Below are 25467 nucleotides of genomic sequence, written 5' to 3'. Positions count from 1 at the left end.
TCTCTCTTTATTTCAGATTTCCAGCATCTACAGTGTTTTGCTTTTGTACTATAGTTTCTGGTTTGCCACCCCCACTGGTAATCCATGCCTCTTACTAAAAAAAAAAAGTTGCCTAAATTTCCCTTCAAAATGTGTTTATCCTTGTCTTTTAAGCTGTGTCTCCTAGTCCTCAAATTCAGGGCCTGAGGGAATAATCTTTCTGCATACAAATTCTCCATGCCAGTAAAAATATGGAACACCCATCTGATCACTGTATAACTCTGCCTCTAATTTTAGGAATCTGCTTCATAGTCCTCCTCTGGACTTCTTCCAGTAAATCTTTATCATTCCTGTAACATGAAGACTATGGCCCTGAATTTGTGGTTGGAGGAGTACCAGAAGAATAAGCCTCCGAACCGAAAATAAAAATCCGAACTTACCTGGCGTCTCTGGAGCTTCAGACTCTTTGGGGTAGATTTTCCTGGAGCCGTCAGGCGGGGTTTCAGGCGGGGGGGGGGGGAAATCCCGATTTCGGGGGTCCCGACACCATCCTACCCAAAACCCGCCTCCACGTAAGTTTCAGGGGAGGCGGGTACCCGCCCCGCACTGGGACCCGCCGACCCGAGGCGGGAAGGGATTAGTTCAAATTAACTGCCTGTTAACAGGTAGTTAACAGGCAGTTTTTAGCCTAATCCCTATTTTGAGGGGTGTCATGTGGGATTCCCGACGGTCCAAACCACGCCAGGTTAGAGGAGTCGGGTTGAAGGACTTGGAGGGGTCGCGATGTCGGTGCTCAGGTGAGTGATGGGTGCATGAGTGCAAAGGTAAGTGTGTTTGGTGTGTCTAAAGTGTGTAAAGAAGTTTAAATTACCTGTACTTACCTTAACAGCCTTTCTTCCTCTAGGTTTCGGGAGTCCATCACTCAGCCGGCACTGAAAGCAAAATGGCTGCGAGCTGTCAAAAGTGACAGCCTTCAGCTTTCATTGCCGGTGAGACTTCTAACCTGAGTCTGTGTAGAAGGACTCAGGTTAGAAGTCAGACTGTCAGCGTTTGACCGCTTCAAACAGCTGTGAAACACTGATATTTCATCTGCCAAGACCTCTTGACAGATTAAATTTCAGTCTGTGACGTCACCTGTTGCCGGGTGGCCCTTAATTGGCCTGCTGAGCCCGCTGGGCGGGCTTAACAAGGTCAATCAAGGGAAAATCGCGTGGATTGGCCGAACGTCGATGTAGGCGGGACTAAAACCCGAAAGTTGTAGTCCCGCCTCCTTCCCGACAGCTTTAGGAAAATCGACCCCTTTGAGTCCTGGGTCTGCAGGCGTAAGCCTGTGTAAAGGCCCACATATCCCAGGGGCGCATGTGGTTCGCAAGCATCCCTGGGATCATGTGGGCCAGGCCAACCAATCAAAAAGGGGGATTCCATTTGTGTACGGAATCCTGATGGGCATATTAAAAATCCCAAATAAATAAGAATTCACAGCACTTGAATAAAAATAAATGATCACTGGTTCAAAATTAATTAAAAGACCCTTTAATTAAGCATTTAAAATAAAAAAAATTTTGAACGATATAAATTTAAACATTTTTAAACATGCCAAAATTTACCGAGACTAATTTTAAATTTATGTGAATGTTTAAATCATTTAAAAAAAAAAAAAAAAAAAAAAAAAAATATTTTAACCCTTAGGATGGTAACAGAAGGCCTAACGGCTGCTTTTACCAGGTGTAAAGGACTCGTGGGCAGTAGTTGGGCTAATAGCCCAATTCTGCGCCAGCGAAAGTATTTTTGAACCGGATGTGAAGGACCTGGCCAAGCAAAACTTGACAGATCGCAAGTTCCGGGTTATTGCACATGCAGAAAGCCAAAACTTGCGGGGCCATTCTGGGTGCTCGTACACCATCACCGGCCCTATAAAGTCCGGGCCTATAACTCAATTCTGTACTCCAGATGTGGTCTCACCAAAGCTAAATACAACTTAAGTATCACCTCTTTAGACTTGTAAGTCAAACTCCTAGCTTTACATTGCGCCGTTTTATTTGCTTACTTCACTGCCTATGAACAAAACTGAGTTTAAATGATCTATTCACTAAAATCCCCAGATACCTTTCCTGCTTACTTACTTCAAGTATGTTGCCATTTAATATGTAATGCACATACTCACTCCTTCTACCTAATCTCAAGACTTTACACCTATCTCTGTTGCACTCGATCAGTATGCATCTTTAGTCAGTATTTTTTGCTCACTCAAAGCCTAGATTATTTGGGTATTTCAGTTTTTATTTTAACATCAAAAACCAGGAAAAAATTAGAACCCAAAAATCCAGGGTAAATTTGGAGAAAATCAGTTTTTATTTTGAACATCACTAAAATGTAGAATGAAGTGTGCTCCAATGTAATACAAGTTTCCATGATCACAAAATACTGTCAAGTTATTGCAGCAGTAAGAGACATTTATAGTATTTGTGAATGAGCTGCAAAATATTGAATATTAAGATGTATGTTTAAAGTAGCACATCATCACTATAGCATTGTGAAACAAAAATATATGCCAAAATGTAATATAATGTAGAAAAATGGCCGAAACCACTATAGAGGTATAAGCAAAAAATGGATGCCAAGCCAAAGATGATGATGATGGGGGTGGCAAAAGTTTAGCCAAAGAACTGGGTTTTAAGGAGGGTCTTAAAAGAAAAAGGGTGGAAAGACGGAGGGCTTTAGGGAGGGAATTTTATTGCGTTGGGCCTAGGTGGCTGAAGGCACCGGCACCAATGGGTGGTGGCAGGGGTGGGTGGAATACACAAGAAGCCAGAGTCAGAGCTACTGAGTTCGGCAGGGGTTGTAGTGCTGGAGGAGGTTAGGGATGGGGAGGAATGAGGCAATGGAGGATTTAAACATGAGGATCAGACTTTTAAATTTGAGGTATTGGGCACTGGGAGCCAATGGAGTTCAGCAAGGATACAGGTGGTAGACAAGTGAAATTTGATGCAGAATAGGATACAGTCAGCAGAGTTTTGGATGAAACACAGAAGGTTGGTATGCAGGTACAGCAGGTGATCAGGAAGGCCAATGGAATCTTGGCTTTTATTGCAAGGGGGATTGAGTACAAAAGCAGGGAAGTCTTGCTTCAGTTATACAGGGTACTGGTGAGGCCACACCTGGAATATTGCGTACAGTTTTGGTTTCCATATTTAAGAAAAGATATACTTGCTCTCGAGGCAGTTCAGCGAAGGTTCACTCGGTTGATTCTGGAGATGAGGGGGTTGACTTATGAGGAAAGGTTGAGTAGGTTGGGCCTCTACTCATTGGAATTCAGAAGAATGAGAGGCGATCTTGTCGAAACATATAAGATTGTGAGGGGGCTTGATCAGGTGGATGCGGTGAGGATGTTTCCACTGATGGGTGAGACTAGAACTAGGGGGCATAATCTTAGAATAAGGGGCTGCTGTTTCAAAACTGAGATGAGGAGAAACTTCTTCACTCAGAGGGTAGTAAATCTATGGAATTTGCTACCTCAGAGAGCTGTGGAAGCTGCGACATTAAATACATTTAAAACAGAGATAGACAGTTTCCTAGCTGATAAGGGAATTAGGGGTTACGGGGAGCAGGCAGGGAAGTGGACGCGAGTCTAGGTTCGGATCAGCCATGATCCTATTGAATGGCGGAGCAGGCTCGCGGGGCCGTATGGCCTACTCCTGCTCCTACTTATGTTATGTAGGTAAAATTTAGAGGTTGGAGGATGGAAAGCTGACCAGGAGAGCAATCGTCGTCTGGAGGGAACGAAGGTTTCTGCAGCAGATGACATAAGGTGGCGGCAGTGGTGCATGATATTATGGAGGTGGAAGTAGATGTCATAGAGTCATAGAGTTTTACAGCACAGAAAGAGGCCCTTCGGCCCATCGTGTCTGCGCCGCCCATCCATCCCTGTCCAGTCTAATCCCATTTTCCAGCATTTGGTCCATAGCCTTGTATGCATTGGCATTCCAAGTGCTCATCCAAATGCTTCTTGAATGTTGTGAGGGTTCCTGCCTCTACCACCCTTTTGGGCATTGAGTTCCACATTCCAACCACCCTCTGGGTGAAAAAGTTCCTCCTCAAATCCCCTCTAAACCTCCTGCCCCTTACCCAGAATCTATGCCCCCTTGTTATTGACCCCCCTACTAAGGGGAAAAGTTCCTCTTTATCTACCCTATCTATGCCCCTCATCATTTTGTATACCTCAATCAGGTCCCCCCTCAGCCTTCTTTGCTCCAAGGAAAACAACCCCAGCCTGTTTAGTCTTTCTTCATAGCTGAGGCGCTCCATCCCAGGTAACATCCTGGTGAATCTTCTCTGCACCCTCTCCAAAGCAATCACATCCTTCCTATAGTGAGGCGACCAGAACTGCACACCGTACTCCAGCTGTGGCCTCACCAGCGTTTTGTACAGCTCCATCATAACCTCCCTGCTCTTATATTCTATGCCTCGGCTAATGAAGCCAAGTATCCCATATGCCTTTTTAACCACCTTATCTACCTGTTCCACTGCCTTCAGGGATCTATGTACATGTACACCAAGGTCCCTCTGACCCTCTGTACTTCCTAGGGTCCTACCACTCATTGTGTATTCCCTTGCCTTATTTGTCCGTCCAAAATGCATCACCTCGCACTTTTCAGGGTTAAATTCCATTTGCCACTTTTCCGCCCATCTGACCAACCCGTTTATATCGTCCTGTAGCCTGAGGCTTTCCTCCTCGCAATTGACCACCCCACCAATTTTCGTGTCATCTGCGAACTTGCTGATCATACCTTTTACATTCTCATCCAAATCATTTATGTAGATCACAAACAACGAGGGACCCAGCACCGATCCCTGAGGTACCCCACTGGACACAGGCTTCCAGTCACAAAAGCAACCTTCGACCATCACCCTCTGCCTCCTGCCACTCAGCCAGTTTAGGATCCAATGCGCCAAGGCACCCTGGATCCCATGGGCTCTTACCTTCTTGACCAGTCTCCTATGCGGGACTTTGTCAAAGGCTTTACTGAAGTCCATGTAAACCACATCCACAGCATTTCCCTCATCCACCCCCCTAGTCACCCCCTCGAAAAATTCAATCAGATTTGTCAGACATGATTTACCCTTGACAAAGCCATGCTGACTATCCCCGATTAATCCTTGCCTCTCCAAGTGGAGACTAATTTTGTCCCTCAGAATTTTTTCCAATAATTTCCCTACCACAGAGGTTAGGCTCACTGGCCTGTAATTCCCTGGTTTATCCCTGCTACCCTTCTTGTATAATGGTACTACATTAGCTGTTCTCCAGTCCTCTGGTACATCCCCTGTGGCCAGAGAGGTTCTGAAAATTTGTGTCAGAGCCCCTGCAATCTCCTCCTTTGCCTCCCACAGCAGCCTGGGATACATCTCGTCCGGGCCTGGGGATTTATCCACTTTTTGGCCTGCTAAAACCGCTAGCACCTCCTCCCTCTCGATGCTAATATGTTCAAGTATGTCACAGTCCCCTTGCCCGATTTCTATGTCTGCATCGTCTTTCTCCATAGTGAACACAGATGCAAAAAATTCATTTAAAACCCCGCCTACCTCATCTGGCTCTACACACAGATTGCCACTTTGTTCCCTAATGGGCCCTACCCTTTCCCTGGTTATCCTCTTGCCCTTAATATACTTATAAAACATCTTAGGATTTTCCTTTATTTTGCTCGCCAGTGTTATTTCATGGCCCCTCCTCGCCCTCCTAATTTCTTTTTTAAGTATGCCCCTGCACTTTTTATACTCCTCTAGGGCTTCTTCCGTCTTTAGTCTTTTGTAACTGCCAAAAGCCCCCCTTTTATTTCTAATGCATTTTTGTATATCCCTTGTCATCCAAGGTTCCCTTTGCTTGTTGGTCCCACCCTTGACCTTTACAGGAACATGTTGGCGCTGTACTCTCTCTATTTCCCTTCTGAAAGTCTCCCACTGTTTTGATGTGGATTTTCCTATAAGTAGCTGCTCCCAGTCCACTTTGGCCAGATCCTGCCTTATCATATTAAAATCGGCCTTCCCCCAATTTAGAACCCTTATTTCCGGGCCGTCTTTGTCGTTTTCCATGACCACCTTAAATCTCACTGAATTATGGTCACTGTCGCCAAAATGCTCTCCTACTGATACTTCCACCACTTGCCCGGCGACACTCCCCAGAATTAGGTCCAGTACCGCCCCCTCTCTTGTAGGACTTTCTACATGTTGGCTCAAAAAGCTCTCCTGGATGCACTTTAAGAATTCTGCACCCTCTAAGCCTTTCACACTCTGACTATCCCAATTTATATTGGGGAAGTTGAAATCCCCCACTATTATTACCCTATTATTTTCGCACTTCTCTGAGATTTGCCTACATATCTGTTCCTCTATCTCCCCCTGACTGTTTGGGGGCCTATAGTACACTCCCAGCAAAGTGCTTGCCCCCTTTTTGTTTTTAAGTTCTACCCATATGGCCTCATTAGAGGAACCCGCTAATATATCGTCCCTCCTTACAGCAGTAATTGACTCCTTAATTAATATTGCAACACCCCCTCCCCTTTTACACCCCCCTCTGTCTCGCCTGAAGATTCTATACCCCGGAATATTGAGCTGCCAATCCTGACCCTCCCTCAACCATGTCTCCGTGATAGCAACAATATCGTACTCCCATGTGTTCAACAACAACTTCAGTTCATCCACCTTATTTGCAAGACTCCTTGCATTAAAATAAATGCCTTCCAGCCCTGCCATATTCCCTTTTGCCTTCACATATTTGCTCTGCCTTCCCAGCTGACTTGTTTTTTCCTCTGTATTTGGCTGTAAATCACCCCCTACTATAGCTCCACTCTGTACCCCATCCCCCTGCCAAGTTAGTTTAAACCCCCCCCAGCAATGCTAGCAAACCTCCCCGCAAGGATATTGGTTCCCCTCTGGTTCAGGTGTAAACCGTCCGACTTGTACAAGTCCCACCTTTCCCAGAAGCAGACCCAGTGATCCAGGAAACTAAAGCCCTCCCCCCTGCACCATCCCTTTAGCCACGCATTCATCTGTTCTATCTTCCTATTCCTATACCCACTAGCACGTGGCACGGGGAGTAATCCAGAGATTACAACCTTTGAGGTCCTGCTCTTTAATCCTTCACCTAGCTCCTTAAATTCTTGCTGCAGGACCTCATCCCTCTTTTTACTTATGTCGTTGGTACCAATGTGGACCACGACCTCTGGCTGTTCACCCTCCCCCTCCAGAATGCCCTGCAGCCGCTCAGTGATATCCTTGACCCTGGCACCAGGGAGGCAACAAACCATCCTGGATTCACGTCTACGGCCACAGAAACGCCTATCTGTTCCCCTTACTATAGAATCCCCTACCACTATTGCTCTCCCACTCTTTTTCCCCCCTTCCTGGGCAGCAGGAGCACCCCCAGTGCCAGCAAGTTGGCTGCTGCTGCCTTCCCCTGGTGAGTCATCCCCCCCAACAGTATCCAAAGCGGTATACTTGTTTGAGAGGTATGTAGTTGAAGAAGAGATGGATGCTTCGTGGACTCCTGAGGTGAGAGTATGGGGGTGGGCAGAGAAGCCATTGCTTGAGATCCTCTGGATATTCTCAAATAGATAAGAGTAGAATAAAGTGAGGGCAGTCCCATCAAATTAGACAACAGAGTGGAGAGGTTTTGGAGGAGGATGGTGTGGTTAATTATGTCCAAGACTACAAAGTGGACAAGGAGGGATAAAGCTTCTTTTCACTTCTTCGCCTATAGTCGTCCAACAGCATAAATGGACATGCATCTTGATATACATTTTCATTTTTTCCTTGTCCCCTCTCTGTTATAAACCTAAAATGTGCTTACTTTACTCAATTGAGTCTGTTGGATGTTGATCACCGATGTTCTTCAGACTGATACTTGGGTGGCCTAAAATCAGAATGTTGCCTATTAAGTCTGCAAACCTATTAATTTTTGTCATGGCTCTAAATACCACCTTCATTTTTCTTTTTGTAACGTAGATCAGGTCTGGTGCCATAAGACAGCACAAACTCCTCCTCCTAACTCTTCCAAGTACCTAAGAAACTGGAATCGAGTTACCTCCCTTTCAGAATTTGGCGCTGAAAGGCAGGTTGTGGGATGTGCATCTATTGTGTTTGTGACGTCATTGTGCATGTTGCATACATGCATTGTCATGTCTCTAATTCAAAGTGAGTGCATCCAAATGCACTAACACCAGGGAGAATTTGTATTCTTGCAGGTCAAAACTGGGTAGAAAACTGCTTTTACTGATCCAGGGACCTGGAAATATTTGGTAATTTATTGGTTAAAATTGATTTCAAAGGTCACCATCCATCTGCTACACCTCTGCCAATTAACCTAATTTGTCCCAATCCTTTAGCATAATTAGTCACAAATTATAAACCATGATGACCCCAGCACCAACCTCTAGTACTCTGCTGGTAACTGGTATCCACTCCCATGCATCACCACCCTGTTTTACCTACACTCCAGCCACACTCATCAATCCAGCCTAATATGTCGCCATCTGACTCTGATTCCTACACTTTGTCCACCATAACAGATTGATTCACAATGTCAAATGGCTTCCTGGAATCCAGGCGGATAACAAAACTTGCAGCACCCTTGCCTACCAGTTCTGAAAGCTCCTCAAAGAAATCCAATAAATTGGCCAGATACAACCTTCTCCTTCTGAACCAGTGCTGGCTTTGACGAATTAGACTTGGTCCTTCTAGATCTCTTATGCCATCTCTCATCAATGTCTTGAACATTTCCCCCACAATTGAGGTACGGTCACAGGTCTAATTTGAGGTTTGATCCCTCGCCCCTTTTTAAAGATGGAAGTGGGGCACGTTTTCTACTTTCTAATCCAGTAGAACATTGTTTGATTGCAGTGAATTTTGCAATGTTTTTGTGAGAGGATTTGTAATCTCAACCAATTTCACCAGTATCCTTTGGATTTTCTGATTTATAGAGGGACTGCCAGAATCTTCTACAAGCACAACCAGGAGTCTTGAATAGTCTGTTGCTTCTTGGTTATCAAGGTTCAGGACTTGACTGACTGAGTGGATAAAGTCCTGCGATAGGGAGGAGAGATGCCAGAGATTATGGGAACAAACTACTGTACATGGGGGTCCCTTGCAACATTGTTACCTGTTCCCCTTGAGAAACCACTTGCTGCCGTGCTTCATCGATCCACTCATAGATATCATCCACTACTGTTGCATTCTGTCTATCTCCAGTGCTGAAAATCTGTTGGACAACTCTCGTTCCATTGGTCCCTATGTTTCTTTCTTTCTCCTCTCCGCATGCCTTAGTGACTGCTACCCACACGTTACTGTTTGCTGCACTGTCTCTCCTATCTTGGTGGGGACAACCTCATGGAAAATCTCTTCCAGACACTCTTCCTGCTTGCGTACAGTGTGCGGTGCAGCTAGTTGGTTATTTATTCCAGGAATTTATTTCTTGAGGGAGTCAATTACTTGGCACTTCATAAAAGCGTACTCCCCTCTGGATTCTTTGCAAATCCAAGATGACCCACATCCTGTATGTCACACACGCAGTAAGCTTAACATCCACACTGACATCTCGATTCAAGTGTGAGTTGAAGAAAGGTTTTAAATTTCTTTTCAGAATGTACCTTGATAGGAAAATAATTACTTCCTACTGTCAAAAACTCACTCCAAGTCTCCAAATATAATAAAAATTTTAACTTATAATAGAGTTAATTATGTACAGTGTAACCTTCAGGGCCTGTCCTGAGGGGAGAAAGCTGAACTTTACACAAAGAAAATCCAGTCTCCACTTCAGCTATTTACAATGGCACTGAAGCCACGCCCACAATTACAGTTGAAATTAAAGTCTAAGCAATTAACCTCCTTCCCCGTGAAATGGGTTTATTCATGATAAAGTTGTTTACAGCAGCCAGCAGTAAAATTGAGATTGAAATTGGTCCAAAAAACAGTAGTCTGGAACTGATTTGCAAAACTTTAAAACAGATGAACAGCCAAAAGAGATCCATTTAACATCTTTTTTTGCAGACCTTGAAATAAAAATACTTTTCTGATAAAAGTAACAGACTTATTCTTCAGCGAACAAGCCAAATACAGTCTGTGCAGGAACTAAGTAGGTGTACACCCACAGAGCCGCATTCTGTCCCTGCGTCTCACGGCTAGACAGAACTGAATTTTTCATACATAAAATGTGCTGTATTTTTGTACTCATAAAAATACTATTTTTTTTTTTTAAAAAGGCCCTGATTTGAAGGTCACTCTGCAAGACAGAGGTACTGTACTTGAACAATAACAAGAGTTTTCACAAACTATAAATACAAAGACATGATGATGTCAACCTTTGATTTGTAATCTGCAGTGTCTGTATTTGGACTATTTAAATCCCGTTGACTCCTGGTTTGAAGTACCATTAACTCAATTACATAGCAATACATAAAAGTTACAACACAGAAACCGATCGCTCAGCCCAGCGAGTCTATGTCCGTGTTTACCCTCCGCGGAAGCCCCTTTGGACCAGAACAAGTGCAGCCTCCTTGATTTGGATTGTAGTCACTGGCCCCAAAATTTCAGAGGGTTACGATAGGCCTTTTGTCTTTCCAGCCAGCATGCTCGATAGTAAATTACTGCAACCCCCCACCTTGAATGCATCATTTTAAAAGTTTATTTTAAATTTAAGAAATACAATAAAGGAAACTAAAAGCGTGGACAAAATATAATTTTTTTCATAACGCTCTCCGCTTGGGTGTGTTGGAAGAAAACCAGAGAAGCCAGGAGATATACCAGGAAAATCTGATTGCACCAGAGCTGGACTACCTGTACACACCAAGCAACTGTACCTATAAGCCCAGGCACTGCCACCTGACAATGTCACTGCCTTTGAAGATATTTCACTCAGGAGGCAGTTATAGAGTTATGCCATTTGCTGCAGACAGACCTGTTGACGGCCTTCATCGCAGGGACAGCATTGCCCTCAACGTTTATGTCTGGCTCAGAGGGCCACACGGGGACATCTACAATGGAAGCTAATTTACAGCACATGGATGCATCAAATAGATGACTGAAGAGCCATGGGTCAAGTCGACAAATTCATTCATTATCTTTCCCATTTGAACAGGAACAGCCGCATGACTGAGCTGCCCAATTTTATCATATTGCTGGATTCTCCAAAGTCCAGGAGATCATTGACTGCATTCATCTGGCTATTTGAACCCCTCAATTGTGCACAGACAGCAAGCTTCTCTTGTAAGCAAGGTCTGAATTGGTAAGATTTGATGCTGAGGAACAATGTGAACTGCCCCTCTGGCCACCAGGTTCCTGCTTCTTTACTGCCACCACCTCTTGCTGCTCCTCACTTATGCACTGTGAGCACGGAGAGGTACTCATCAAGGACAGAGAGGCAGTCAGTGCCCGCTGGAAGGAGCACTTCGAATATCTCCTTAACCGCAACTCTGTCTTCGACGCGAGTGTCCTCAACTCCATCCCACAGCATGCTACCCGCCACCATCTCAGCACGACCCCAGCCCGGCATGAGGTTGAAAAGGCCATCCGACAACTGAAGAACAACAAGGCCTCAGGAGCAGATGGAATCGTCGCCGAGGCACTAAAGCATGACGGAGAAGCACTACTGGCGCGAATTCAAGAACTCATTTCTCTTATCTGGAAGGAGGAGAGTATGCCAGGGGATCTCAGACGCCGTAATTGTGACCATCTTCAAGAAAGGTGACAAGTCCAACTGCGGTAATTACAGAGGAGTTTCCCTGCTGTCTGCCTCACTCGCCTTCTCCCAGTGGCAGAAGAGCTCCTCCCAGAGTCGCAATGCAGATTCCGCCCACTAAGGGGCACAATGGACATGATCTTCGCCGCATGCCAATTACAAGAGAAATGCAGGGAACAGCACCAACCACTGTACATGGCCTTCCTTGATCTCACAAAGGCCTTCGACACTGTCAACCGTGAGGGATTATGGAGTGTCCTCAAATTCGGCTGCCCTCAAAAGTTTGTCACCATCCTCCCCTGCTTCACGACGACATGCAAGCAGTGATCCTGACCAACGGTTCCACCACAGACCCAATTCACGTACGAACTGGAGTCAAGCAAGGCTGTGTCATCGCACCAACACTCTTCTCGATCTTCCTTGCTGCAATGCTCCATCTCACCCTCGGTAAGCTCCCCACTGGAGTGGAGCTAATTTACACAACAAACGGGAAACTGTTCAACCTCCGTCGCCTCCAGTCCAGATCCAAGGTTGTCCCATCCTCTGTCGTCGAATTACAGTATGCAGACGACGCTTGCGTCTGCGCTCACTCGGAGGTCGAACTCCAAACCATCGTTAACACCTTCACCAAAGTGTACGAGAGCATAGGCCTTACACTAAACATCCGTAAGACAAAGGTCCTCTACCAACCTGCCCCCACCACACAGTACTGACCCCCCGATTATCAAAATCCACGACAAGGCCTTGGACAACGTGGACCACTTTCCATACCTCTGGAGCCTACTGTCAACAAGGGCAGATGTCGATGACCAAGTCCAACACCGCCTTCAGTGTGCCAGTGCAGCCTTTGGTTGCCTGAGGAAGAGAGTGTTTGAAGACCAGGACCTCGAACCCAGCACTAAGCTCATGGTCTACAGAGCAGCAGTGATACCCGCTGTTATAAATCTCATCATCAAGAAACTACTTATGAAATAACGCTGGACGTCCAGCTGGTGGCGCCGTCCAAGGAGTATAAATACTCGGGCGTGGGCCCCAGCTTTTCAGGGACATTTTGTAAGACCAGGAGCTAGTGAAATACAACTAGACTTCCATGTTCTGAAACAAGTTGATTAAAGCCTTGCTTTATGCTCGAACCAAGTGCGTAGTGAGTTTTATTACGTCACCCGCCCTGCTGTATGCCTCAGAGACATGGACCATGTACAGCAGGCACCTCAAAGCACTGGAGAGGTAGCACCAATGCTGCCTCCACAAGATCCTGCAAATCCATTGGCAGGATAGGCGCACCAACGTCGGTGTTCTTGCTCAGGCCAACATCCCCATCATCGAAACTTTGACCACGCTCGATCAGCTCCGATGGACGGGTCACATTGTCCACATGCCCGATACGAGACTCCCAAAACAAGCGTTCTACTCGGAGCTCCAACATGGCAAGAGAGCCCCAGCTGGACAGAGGAAACGCTTCAAGGACATCCTCAAAGCCTCCTTGAAAAAGTGTAACATCCCCACCGACACCTGGGAATCCCAGGACCGCACAAAGTGGAGGAGAAGCATCCGGGGAGGCGCCGAACAACTCGAGTCTCTTCGCCGGGAGCAAGCACAGGCAGCGCAAGGAGCGCATGTCAACCCAAGCACCCCACCCACCCGCCCCTTTAACCACAGTCTGCCCCACCTGTGACAGAGACTGTAGGTCCCGCATTGGACTCATCAGTCACCTGCAAACTCCTTTTTAATGTGGAAGCAAGTCATCCTCGGTTCCGAGGGAGTGCCTAAGAGAAGAGTGAGTAATCTGATGCTACCTCCTCAAATTCACTGCCTAATGCCTCCAGGGTAGATGTAGCTGCGCTGATGCTTGCAGTGAGTGATGTCTGTGATGCTGGACAGTTTTGAGGTGCTGTTTGCTTTGTTTCCGGGGCAAGCTTACAAAAACTGTACATGTTACAGTGCTGACTGCAGAACACTCCTTCAGTCAGCGCTGACATGGCAATATACTGTGTGTCATGGTGTTGTGCCTGGGTACATGCCAATGAGACAGAAGTGAAATAATGGCTGGGGAGGGCTCTGACTTTACCTTGCCCCACTTCCTTTATGCTCTCCATGCCAATTATTTCTGGTATGACCTTGGAGAAATTTGGGGCCCTCCTCCCATAAAGGGTGAACTAGATGGTCCTTGGTTATTTTTGTCTAGCAATCCTATGTTCCTAAGGACATAGTAAGAAAATTCATTCAGTAGTTTTAAGGCCATTTCTGTGCGGATTTTCCTTTTTTTTTGTATTTTTTCTGATTCCGCTTAGCTTTTTATGATCCTTTATGGTAATTGCCCTGCTGCTTTTACTTTCCCGCTCCATTAGTGTCACCAGTGGGTTCCCTGTGGGAATTTCCCATTGCAGCTTTTCAGAGGTAAAAAGCGAAACTGAAGGATGAATGCCAGGCTGCACGAGGGTGCTTTTTTCTCACCTGCTGCAACCTGTATACTCTCATCTTCTGACTGAGGAGCACCAGTTCTTTCCCATTTAGAACTGACTTAGACCAGTACACAGAAATCAACCCCATGTAGTTTAATAGCTGGGGTGGGGCAGGGCCTGGGGGGAGTGTGGGTGGTGGGGATGGAGTTGACTCTTTGTAATGTACTCCAGCCACTCTATTTGTTTGCTGTAGCTGATTACTGTATCTCTGTACAGGTACTAGTTGATATTGCACAAATGTTTGGACTGTCGGAGTAATTCTTTCACTCTTTTTTATAATTTGCCATCACACAGTTAATATATTTTGTATTGCAACAAGTGGAATTAAAAATTTGGGTCATTTGTTCCTTGATGTATCTAGGGCAGCAAACAATGGATATGGGAAAAGAGTGCTTACTCTGCATGATTTCTGCAGATCCCGTACTGCAGTTGTTAATGGGAATTGTTTAATACATAATTCTGTCAGATAATTTCCTGTCAAACTGGCTTGTAAGGATTGCTGGGGTAGTAGAGTGGGTTAGCATAATGTTTTTTCACCTCTGGGACACTGGTTCAAGTCGAGTCCACAGTCATTGGTTGAAAGTTTCTCCACCTTTTGCTTTAGCTGAAGTAAAAGGATTTTTGGGCAGTCTCAATTCAGTTACTTGTAGATCTGGACCTGCAACACATTAAAGTGGCGGGGGCGGAAGAGAAGAGTTAGATCTGCTACTCAGCATCTGGCTGTAGGATTACTTGATACTGAGTGCCCGTTGTCTAAAAGTGTTTCATTTCCCTGCACTGTCTTCCTTCATCGTGATGAGCATAAAATTTACCAATTTATTTTCTGATGAGATTGACAGCAAAAAAATGAAAGGAAAAAGGCAGATTTTAAGGCCACAATACATTTGCAGAGTTAGCGCAGCATTTAACTTTTATCTATCAATGAGGAAGATCTGACAGGAATGGATACCTGGAAATGATTACCAGGCTGTAAAGTAAATGAGGAGTTCATATGGCATCTGTAACACTCAAAGGGTTGTGAATCTTTGGAATACTGTACCCCAGAGGGCTGTGGTGCTCAGTTATTGAGTATATTCAAGACCAAGATCGATAGATTTTTGGCCATCAAGAGAATCGAGGGATAGGGTGGTAAAGTGGAGTTGATGTATTGAATGGCGGAGCAGGCTCGAGGGGCCATATGGCCTACTTCTGCTCCTAATTCTCATGTTCTTATGAAGAAAGCTGTAGCAGTATATAATCATTGTAATCCCCAGAATAAATAACACTGTTTTCAGACCTGTAATAATTGTTTGTTTAAATGTTTTTACCCTTTCTCTCCTGACTTTCACCTGAGGTCCGATTTTACAGGTGCTTACAGCCCTTCAGAACCTTCCCTATGTGACTGTTCTTCATGCATGAACCTCGGCAGTGAGTGTCAATGGGTTGGTTATTTGATTTTGCGGAGGGAGGAGCACATCACAGCCAAGCCCATCTGTATCCTCGCCTGGAGGCCAAGTCTGCACATGTTCCAGCAGGGATCCCAGAAGATAAATCAGTAGCGGAGAGAGCTTTGAGTTTTATATGAAGATTGCTATACTTTTGGTTAATGCAAGTGCAGACATGGCTATCTGTGTTTTATACTCCCTTTGTAATCATGGAAGGACAAACAATTCACATTATTCTTGGAAGTTTATTGGGATTTCATCTGGATTTGATTCCCAGGTTATTCTGTGTTCAGTGTGTGTGATATATAGAATAAAAATGTATATAGTGGGTGGTCTAGTTTTGAGACTGAATATTTTTTAAATTATTTTTATTGATTGGGTTCCCAGAGTACTTGCAGTTGGTATTTTTTTCTCCCATTAAATAATATGTGTAGCATTCAGCCTGCCCAGGGCAAGATGTGTTGTGTTTGTGTGTGTGTGTGTTTTTGCTCCCTTGCCTGCATTTTGTGCATCTGTTCTCAATGGAACACATCATTTTTTTTTGAAGTTGTCTTTAGTTTAAAAAATCAGGTCTGCAATTGTAATTGAGCTTTTGAAGCATTTTAGTAATAATAGTCGGCATCATAAAATGTATCTTTGTTACCGTACATATTTATATCTTGCAGATCGTTATCTTTGCGTTAAACCATGGCTGGACATGATGCCCTGATCAATGAGTGCCCACTTCTGTTGCCTCAGAACAGACAGAAGACCGTGTTTGATGGCTTCATTATGGCTAAGGTACAGTGTATTAGGGTGTGATTGGTAAATACCAGCATTACTAACCAGATAGAATTGCAGGTTGTGGAGAACATGATTGTAAGAGGGAATATTGTCCTTGAAAAGGGTACCTTTTTTCTCTCCTCCCTCTTCTCCCCCACCATAGAATTGTAGAATTTTGCACCACAGGGAAGCCCATCATGCCTGAAAGATCTATCTGCTCTGTCTCATTCTCCTACCATTTTCCCATACCCTTTTAGATTTTTCTTTTTTGAATATTTACCACTTCCCTTTTAAATGCTTTCTCCCTATACTGCTTTTTCTGATGGGGCATTCTATCTCCTAATATGCTGCATTTAACAAAAAATTGCCCTAACTCCTTCCTTTGTACTTTTGGTAATCATCTTAAATTTATGTGCTCTGGTTACTGACTCATTGATCAGTATAAATAGTTTTTCCCTATTTGTTATCAAAACCCTTCATAATTTTGAACATCTCTATCAGATTCCCTCTTAACCATCTCTGCTTTAATGAAAAGAGCCTCCGTTTTTCCAGTCTCTCCTCATAACTAAAGCCTCTCATCCCTGGCGGATCTCTTGTGCATTGTCTCTGTGGTCTTAACACCAATCCTAAAGTAGGTGCCCAAAATTTTGCACCATCTTCTAACTACAACTTTAAGTAAAGATTTGTATAAGTTTAGCCTTTGCCCTCCCACTTTTAAAGTTATATGTATCACAAGTCCCTAAATCTTTTTGTTCCTCCATTCCTTTCAAAGTTTTACCACTTTGTTTCTATTTCCTCTCCTTATTTGTCCTCCCAGAATGTGTTGCATCGCATTTCATCTGACATCTATCTGCCCATCCACCTATGTCCTGCTGGAGTTGCTTATAGTCCTCTTCAGTTAACCAAGCTTCCTATTTTTGTGTTGTCTGCAAATTTTGATGCTATGCTCCCTATACCCAAATCCAGATAATTTTATATAAAATATATTTATTGAGAGAAGAGCAGTGATCCCAAAACTGACTCCTGGAGGACATTACTATAAGATTTTACAGTCTGTAAAACATCCATTAATCACCTCCCTCTGTTTTCTGTCATGTAAGTAACTTCACAGCCATGCTCCCACATACCCTTTTAATAACGCCTGTCTTAATTTTACACTCTCGGGACCCACTGGCCAGGGATGGGTTACAACACTCTAACCCCATTTTCCACCCCACACTTTTCGCAATCACTGACCCTTTGAAGCATGGGAATGCGGAATCACCTGTGTAAAGTAAAATGTTCTAACAGATTTCTGTTTTATATTTTCAGCAATTGAATGGCTTAAGAGGGAATTAGAAAGTAGGGGTTAGTACTAAATTGTAAAGTTTATTTGTCTGGCTTTGATTCTAAATATAAATTATATTGAAATCTCTCTTTCTCTGGGAGTGCCATTTTGAAGCACACCATGAGCTTCAATTAATATATCCCAGCACAAACCGAATCAGGTTAGCATTGAGTAAAATGTAATTTCTCTAGCCTAATGAGTATTTTTCTCTGCACTCAGTGTAGAGAACAATTCTGAAACTTTGCAAATTTGTTTTGTATATGCCTTACAAAAGTAATTTGAAAGCTGCAAAGGAAATTTTTACCATTGTTCAAAAAGTTCATCTGCACTCCCGTACAAAATTTACAAAAGCATTTAAGACCATAAGAAATAGGAGCAGGAGTAGGCCATTTGGCCTCTCGAGCCTGCTCTACCATTCAGTAAGATCATGGCTGATGATCTACCTCATCTCCACTTTCCTGCACTATCCCCATATCCCTTGATTCCCTTAATATTCAAAAATCTATCGATCTCTGTCTTGAATATACTTAACGACTGAGCCTCCACAGCCCTCTGGGGTAGAGAATTCCAAAGATTCACCACCCTCTGAGTGAAGAAATTTCTCCTTATCTCAGTCCTAAATGGCCGACCCCTTTATCTGAGACTGACCTCTCGTTCTAGACCCCCCAGCAAGGGGACATATCCTCCCTGCATCTACCCTGTCAAGCCCTGTAAGAATTTTGTATGTTTCAATCAGATCACCTCTCATTCTTTTAAACTCTAGAGAATGTAGACCTAGTCTACTCAATCTCTCCTCCTAGGACAATCCCCCCATCCCAGGAACCAGCCTGGTGAACCTTTGTTGCACTCCCTCTATGGCAAGTATATCCTTCCTAATTGCTTGCTGTACCTGCATGTTAACTTTGTGATTCGTGTACAAGGACACCCAGGTCCCTCTGAACACCAACATTTCCCAATCTCTCACCGTTTTAAAAAATACTCTGCTTTTCTATTCTTCCTACCAAAGTGGATAACTTCACATTTCTCCACATTATATCCATTTGCCATGTTCATGCCCACTCACTTAGCTTGTCTATATCCCCTTGAAGCCTCCTTGCATTCTCCTGACAGTTTGCATTCCCGCCCAGCTTTGTATCCTCAGCAAACTTGGATATATTACATTTGGCCCTCTCATCCAAATCGTTGATGTAGATTGTGAATAGCTGAGGCCCAAGCACTGATCCTTGCATTCGCCACTAGTTACAGCCTGCCAACCCGAAAATGACCTGTTTATTCCTACTCTGTTTTCTGTCAGTTAACCCTCAATCCATGTGAGTATATTACCCCCATCCCATGAGCCCTAATTTTGTTTGATAACCTCATGTCGCACATTATCGAATGTCTTCTGAAAATCCAAATACACCACATCCACTGGTTCCTCCTTATCTATTCTGCTAGTTACAACCTCAAAAAACTCTACCAGATTTGACATACATGATTTCCCTTTCATAAATCCGTGTTTACTCTGCCCAATCCTATTATTATTTTCTAAGTGCCCTGTTACCATGTCCTTAATAATAGATTCTAGCATTTTCCCTACTACTGATGTCAGGCTAACTGGTCTGTAGTTCCCCGTTTTCTCTCTCCCTCCTTTCTTAAATAGTGGGGTTACATTTGTTATCTTCCAATCTGCGGGAACAGTTCTAGAATCTATGGAATTTTGGATAATGACAACCAATGCATCCACTATCTCTATAGCCACCTCTTTCAAAACCCTAGGATGTGGGCCATCAGGTCCAGGGGATTTATTGGCTTTCAGTGCCATTAATTTCTCCATTACTAATTTTTTTCAGTTCCTCATTCTCGTTTCCGGGAAGTTTTTGGCATCTTCTTCCGTGAAGACAGATACAAAGCATTTCTTTAATTTCTCTGCCATTTCCTTATTCCCCATTATAATTTCTCCTGTCTCAGCCTGTAAGGGACCCAAATTTACTTTTGCTAATTTTTTTCTTTTTACACATCTATAGAAACCTTTACAGTCTGTTTTTATGTCTCTCGCTAGTTTACTCTCGTATTCTATTTTACCTTTCTTTATCAATTTCTTGGTCCTCCTTTGCTGAATTCTAAAATCCTCCCAAACTTCAGGCTTGCTGCTCTTTTTGGCAACATTATAATTCTCTTCCTTTGATCTAATACTATCTTTAACTTCTCTTGTTGGCCACAGTTGGACCACTTTTTCTGTGGGGGGTTTTGTGCCTTAAAGGAATTAATATTTGTTGTAAATTGTATATTAATTCTTTAAATGCTAGCCATTGCTTGTCTACCGTCATACCTTTTAATGTAGTTTCCCAATCTACCTTAGCCAACTCACCCCTCATACCTACGTAGTTTGCTTTATTTAGATTTGTTTCCCTAGTTTCGGATTTAACTAAATCACTTTCAAACTCAATATAAAATTCTATCATATTGTGGTCACTCTTCCCTAAAGGCCCCTTTACTACAAGGTTATTAATTTACCCTTTCTCATTGCATAATACTAGGTCTAAAATAGCCTGTTCCCTAGTTGGTTTGTCAACATACTGATCTAGAAAACTATCTTGCATACATTCCATGAATTCGTCCTCCACACTATCACAGCAAATTTGGTTTGCCCAGTCTATATGTAGATTAACGTCCCCCATGATTACTGTATTACCCTTGTTACATGTGCCTCTAATTTCCTGATTTATACTCTGCCCTCCATTACAACTACTGTTTGGGGGGCCTATAAAGAACTCCCAGCAATGTTTTCTGCCCCTTGTTATTTCTTAGCTCTACCCAAACTGATTCTACTTCTTGATTTTCAGAGCTAAGATCCTTTCTCTCTACTGTCTTTATCCCATCCTTTACTATCAGGGCTACCCCTCCTCCTTTTCCATATTGCCTATCTCTTTTAAAAGTTAAGTATCCTGGAATATTTAATTCTAACCTTGGGCACTTTGCAATCACGTCTCTGTTATGGCTATTAGATCAAACCTGTTCATTTCTATCTGCGCTATTAGTTCATCTATTTTGTTGCGAATGCTTTGCGCATTCAGATATAGTGCCTTTAGCTTTGACTTATTTCTATTTTTCTCTGATATCATCTTAGTCACTGATGCCTTAATGGCCCAGAAATTCAGGTCGGGGGCTCACCGCGGGTGCAAGCCCCCAACCTGCACTTACCTTGCGCGCCGGCCGTTGAGCTGTGGGCCCCCGTGGAATTCCGATCCTGGGCCTGGTCCAGCTGCTGGCGCGCAGTGCTTGCATATCCCAGGGGCGCAGTTAGTTCGATGCGTCCCCTGGGATCACGTGGGCCATGGGGAGCCAATCGGAGCAGGGAATGCTCCATTCATAAGATTGACAGGAAGACCTGTCAAAAGTTATAAATACTACGGCCCCAAAACAGCACTAAATCTTCAAATAATTTTTTTTTTTTTAAATCACATTTTTAAAATAAACTATAAATTACATGAAATAACTATTTTAAACAATAATTTAAATTTTTGAAAAAAATAATTTTATTTTCTAAAGGGGCTAAAAATAAACTTACCTTGCTTTAAAGTATTTAAAAATAATAAACCTGTGGAAAAAAATGTTTTAATTTTAATTCTCCACTTACCTTGTAAAAAGCAGGCCTTACGCCTGCTTTTTAAATGTGTAACTTCTGCAGACTTACCCTCCCGGGAAAACCTGCAAAAATAACTGAATTTCGATGCGCACGCGCAGCCTCTCCTGTGCACGCGTTCAAACTCTTAACCCCTTCTTTCGGGAAAGGAAGTGCCGGTTTCCCGCGCATGCGCAGTGCATGCAGGAAACCGGCACTTCCATTGGGTCTACGGGTGAGTACTCCTTGCGTACTCACCCGCGGAGACCTGAATTTCTGGGCCATCATTGTGGAACTACATATTTTGATTGCTGGAAAAACACAACTTCACTTTTGCTCAGTTCAAACTAATAGGGTTATAAAATTCTATTAAAAAAAATCTAATTCTGTTATCTGGACAATGTTTATGCCAGGTTGGTTGAACAGAATTGACTTTAATTGTGGTTCTTTGGTAACCTGGGGCTCAACTGGTAGAGTACAACCTCTATTATCCAAGCTTCCTTTAACTAACTATATTCTTGATTATGAGAATTTCTTTGGATATTGGGAGACAAATAATAGTTAGGCTGCCAGCATTATTTCTTCACTCATTTCAATTGGTTTGCTCCAAGATTAGTTGGTGCTGGGACCATTGAGCTGCATATTACACAATTGCCTGAATTTCTTCACCCAGAGAGTGATGAACCTGTGGAATTCTCTGCCAAAGAAGGCAGTAGAGGCCAATTCATTAAATATATTCAAGGAGTTGGATATATTTCTTAAGGCTAAAGGGATCAAGGGATATGGCGAGAAGGCAGGAACAGGGTACTGAATTTGGATGATCAGCCATGATCTCATTGAATGGCGGAGCAGGCTCGAGGGGCTGAATGGCCTACTACTGCTCCTATCTTCTATGTTTCTATGTAACTCCAGCCACTGGACCCATGAGTGCTGAATGAAAATGATTTTCCAGTGTCCCCTCAGCTACAAAAATCCGTGCTAAAGGCAGTATGTGCTGACGTTCAGTTATTGTGTCAGTAGCTTTTGCAACGCTAATCTCCGTGGAACTACTGACTCCAAAATCAGTAGAGATACTGCCTGTTTAAATGCACTTCACCATTGGTGAATGGAGCAGGTCCTGAACATAATGTCAGCTTGAACCACTCCGCTCACTGGTACAGAAGAGCATTTAAACAGACAGTTTCTCTATTGGTTTTAATATCGGCAGCTCCACTGAACAGTGGGGGTGAGCACTCTGCCTTTAACGTTCATCTCTGTATCTTGGACGGCTGTGATTGCCTTTGAAGGAGCATTTTTGACTAGTTTTTATTGGTCTGGCAGCTGGAGTTGTAGGCAGGTGCCTGCAGGACTTGTGATAGATCAGTTGTTTTTTGCCAGCAGAGGGAAGTGCTGCTGAGGGATCTCGGTTATCCACCAATTTGTTATCCATCAGGGAAGGGATGGTCCACTCTTTGATGGGAGGTAATCGAGGTTCAACTGTACTTTATTTGCTTTAATGGGACTTCTTTATATTAAATTTTAAAAACTTTTTACTAATATCATGTACATTGGGTTAAAGGAGCATTTCCCTCATTGTTATTAGCAAAAAAGAATTGGGATTTCCATGGATTGTGTAATAAATATAACCTTTCCTTTTGCTGTATATTTCCAGGACAAGGAGTTTCGTGTAAGAATATTGTTACCTGAAGAGAAACATCTGAGATATGCAAGGTGTGGATTTGTTTTTTTAATTGTAGCATTTGCATAAAGTGTTTAGTTATGTGTCGGCTTGGCTCATCTGGTAGCACTGTGGGTGCAAATGCCCTATAGGATTTGACCTAATCTAGGCTGACATTTCACTGCAGTACTGAGGGAGTGTTAGCTGCTATCCTTCGATTGAACACTAAACTGAGGCCCCATCTAAGTGTTTAGGTGGCTATTAAAGATTCAATGACCCTTTTTGAAAGCGAGACTTGCATTTATATAACACCTTTCACAACATCAGGATGTCCCAAAGCAGTTTACAGCCAATGTAGTAGTTTTGAAGTGTCGTCACTGTTGTAAAGTGGGAAACGCGACAGCCGATTTGCGGACAGCAAGGTCCCACAAACAGCAGTGAGATAATAACCAGATAATCTGTTTAATTGGTGTTGGTTGAAGGATAAATACTGGCCAGGAGACAAGGAAGAACCCCCGCCCCCCCAGCTTCTCTTCAAATAGTGCCATGGGATCTTTGATGCCCACCTGAGAAGGTGGACGGGGCCTCGGTTTAAAGTCTTGTCCGAAAGAAGGCATCTGTGGAAGTGTAACATTCCCTGAAGTGGACACCAAATTAAAAAAACAATTAATTGGTCATGCATTTTATTGCTGTTTGTGAGATCTTGCTATGTGCCAATTGGCTTCTGCACTTGTTTACATGACAGCCAAAGCAATTCAAATACTCACATATGTGAAGGATTGAGACATTTTTCGGCAACACAATAAGGTGCTATATAAATCTGTCTTTTTAAGATCATAAATGCAAACAGTTGTGTTTATTTATAGGTAGCCTCTGAGATCTTGCACTAAATCTAGGTTATGGAAATGTACAGGTTGTATCTTATAAGATACCTAAACAGGTTAACCCTTTGTCAGAACTGGAAACTGAAAGGCAAGCATTTGAGTAGGGTTGGGAGGAAAGAAAGATTGGGTGGAGAGGTAGGAAACTACTTGTATTTCAATCACAGGGAGGAAGTTGATGAGTTGCATGATCTCCAAATTACATAATAGAAAAACAGGTAACGGAGATGAAGGTGCAAGATTGCTAAGATAGTGAAAAGGTGTGGGAAAGGCCCTTAAAAAGGCAAGAAATTGGGGAAATTGAATGAAAAATATCTTTCAGATGCAGGAGGTCTGAAATGAAAACACAAAATGTTGGAAACACACAATTATCATTGAGGTCTTGCAGTTGTCTCTGAAATGTTATAAATCTGTTGGGGCAGGTTTGAGTATTGGGATCCCCAGATGTGGGCTTTAGGCCTGTAGGCAGGTTGCACAGATTCTGCTGGTGCTGTTTGTGAAGTTCTTTGTGCATTCTATCAGTTGACATTTGAGGCCTTGGGATGACTTCACCACTGTTGCAGCTCCTGTTCATCTTGAAAAGCCCTGGCGTGCAGGAATTTTTGATGCCTCAGGAAGGGGTACTCTGGTTCCCACTGTGTCGCTGTTGACCGCTCTTGCATGCATGCTCTCTCGTTCTCACTCTCTTGTGAGCGCTCTCTCTCTCGCTTCCTTGCGCTGTTTTTCTCTCGCCTCTGGAATGGGAAGTGGCGAAAGGGTTATTCCCGTCAGGTCCTGGATTAGATGAGGGTGCTACCGGGGAGGGGTGCTTATGGTAACATTTTTCATTTCTGTGCATTATTGATTTTTCAAATATCTCACTTCGGAGAGTTTGGAGTCAAGCTTCCGCTGGTTATAGCAGCGCAATCCGAGTGGAATTGGCTGAACCTGTGCAGAAGATCAGGGAATTTTAAACGCAAGTGAGTTGCATCCAAAACCACTTGCGCTTGTGTTTTCTGCGATCTCTTCTGCTGGTTCAAGATTCAATTTGCCCAAATCAGGCCCTGTCCACAAAACTGGCCATGCTCCCAGGTCGACATCGTGAGATTTGGGTGATTGTGTGGTTCGGAAAGGCTCTTCAGAATGAGCTCATTTTCTTAGGCGCACAGGCACTAGTAGGATTTTTTAAAAATCATATGTAATTTATTAAGAAACTGACTAGTGTACAACAATTAAACTATTAAATTGTTCAGTATAGTTTTTTTGTCATTTTCAGTGATTTTTGTATCAGGTTACCCACAGGTGGAGGACTGGACATCCTTATTAGAAATGCTTATTTTTGGTGATAAACCCATTTTCAGCTGTATTAATAATACTGCACCAGGTTACCACTCTTAAGTACATCAAGGAATACTTTTTAATGGAAAGGAAAAAATAAAAGATTACATTCTATTAAGCTGCCCGATTGCACTGTTTCATGGAAGATTTTAAGTTTGTGATTATTCAAATGAGTTTTAGCAGAAACTCGACGCCTAACCTAATCAGCGCAATTTTAAGCTCATTTTGGGGGCAATTTCCTGATTGCGCCCAAAGTGGAAACTCTACCCCATAATTTTTAAGTTATAACAACAATAACTTGCATTTATATAGCACCTTTTTAATGTAGG

General features: G+C 43.3%; 1 protein-coding gene across 1 annotated transcript in view; it reads left to right on the top strand.

The window, feature by feature from the left end:
• Nucleotides 1-25467, top strand: part of fancl (FA complementation group L) — an 87959-nt gene that overhangs the window by 4446 nt on the left and 58046 nt on the right. The window contains exons 2-3 of the mRNA XM_085981414.1: nt 16256-16370; nt 22935-22993. Coding sequence (XP_085837540.1) covers nt 16278-16370; nt 22935-22993 — 152 coding nt within the window. The 5' untranslated portion in view covers nt 16256-16277. The remainder of the gene's footprint in view (nt 1-16255; nt 16371-22934; nt 22994-25467) is intronic.

The sequence above is a fragment of the Somniosus microcephalus genome, chromosome 3 (assembly GCF_052327205.1).
Source record: "Somniosus microcephalus isolate GS21.2 chromosome 3, FLI_Smic_1.0, whole genome shotgun sequence".
NCBI lineage: Eukaryota > Metazoa > Chordata > Chondrichthyes > Squaliformes > Somniosidae > Somniosus > Somniosus microcephalus.
This window is presented reverse-complemented; position numbering and strand designations above follow the sequence as displayed.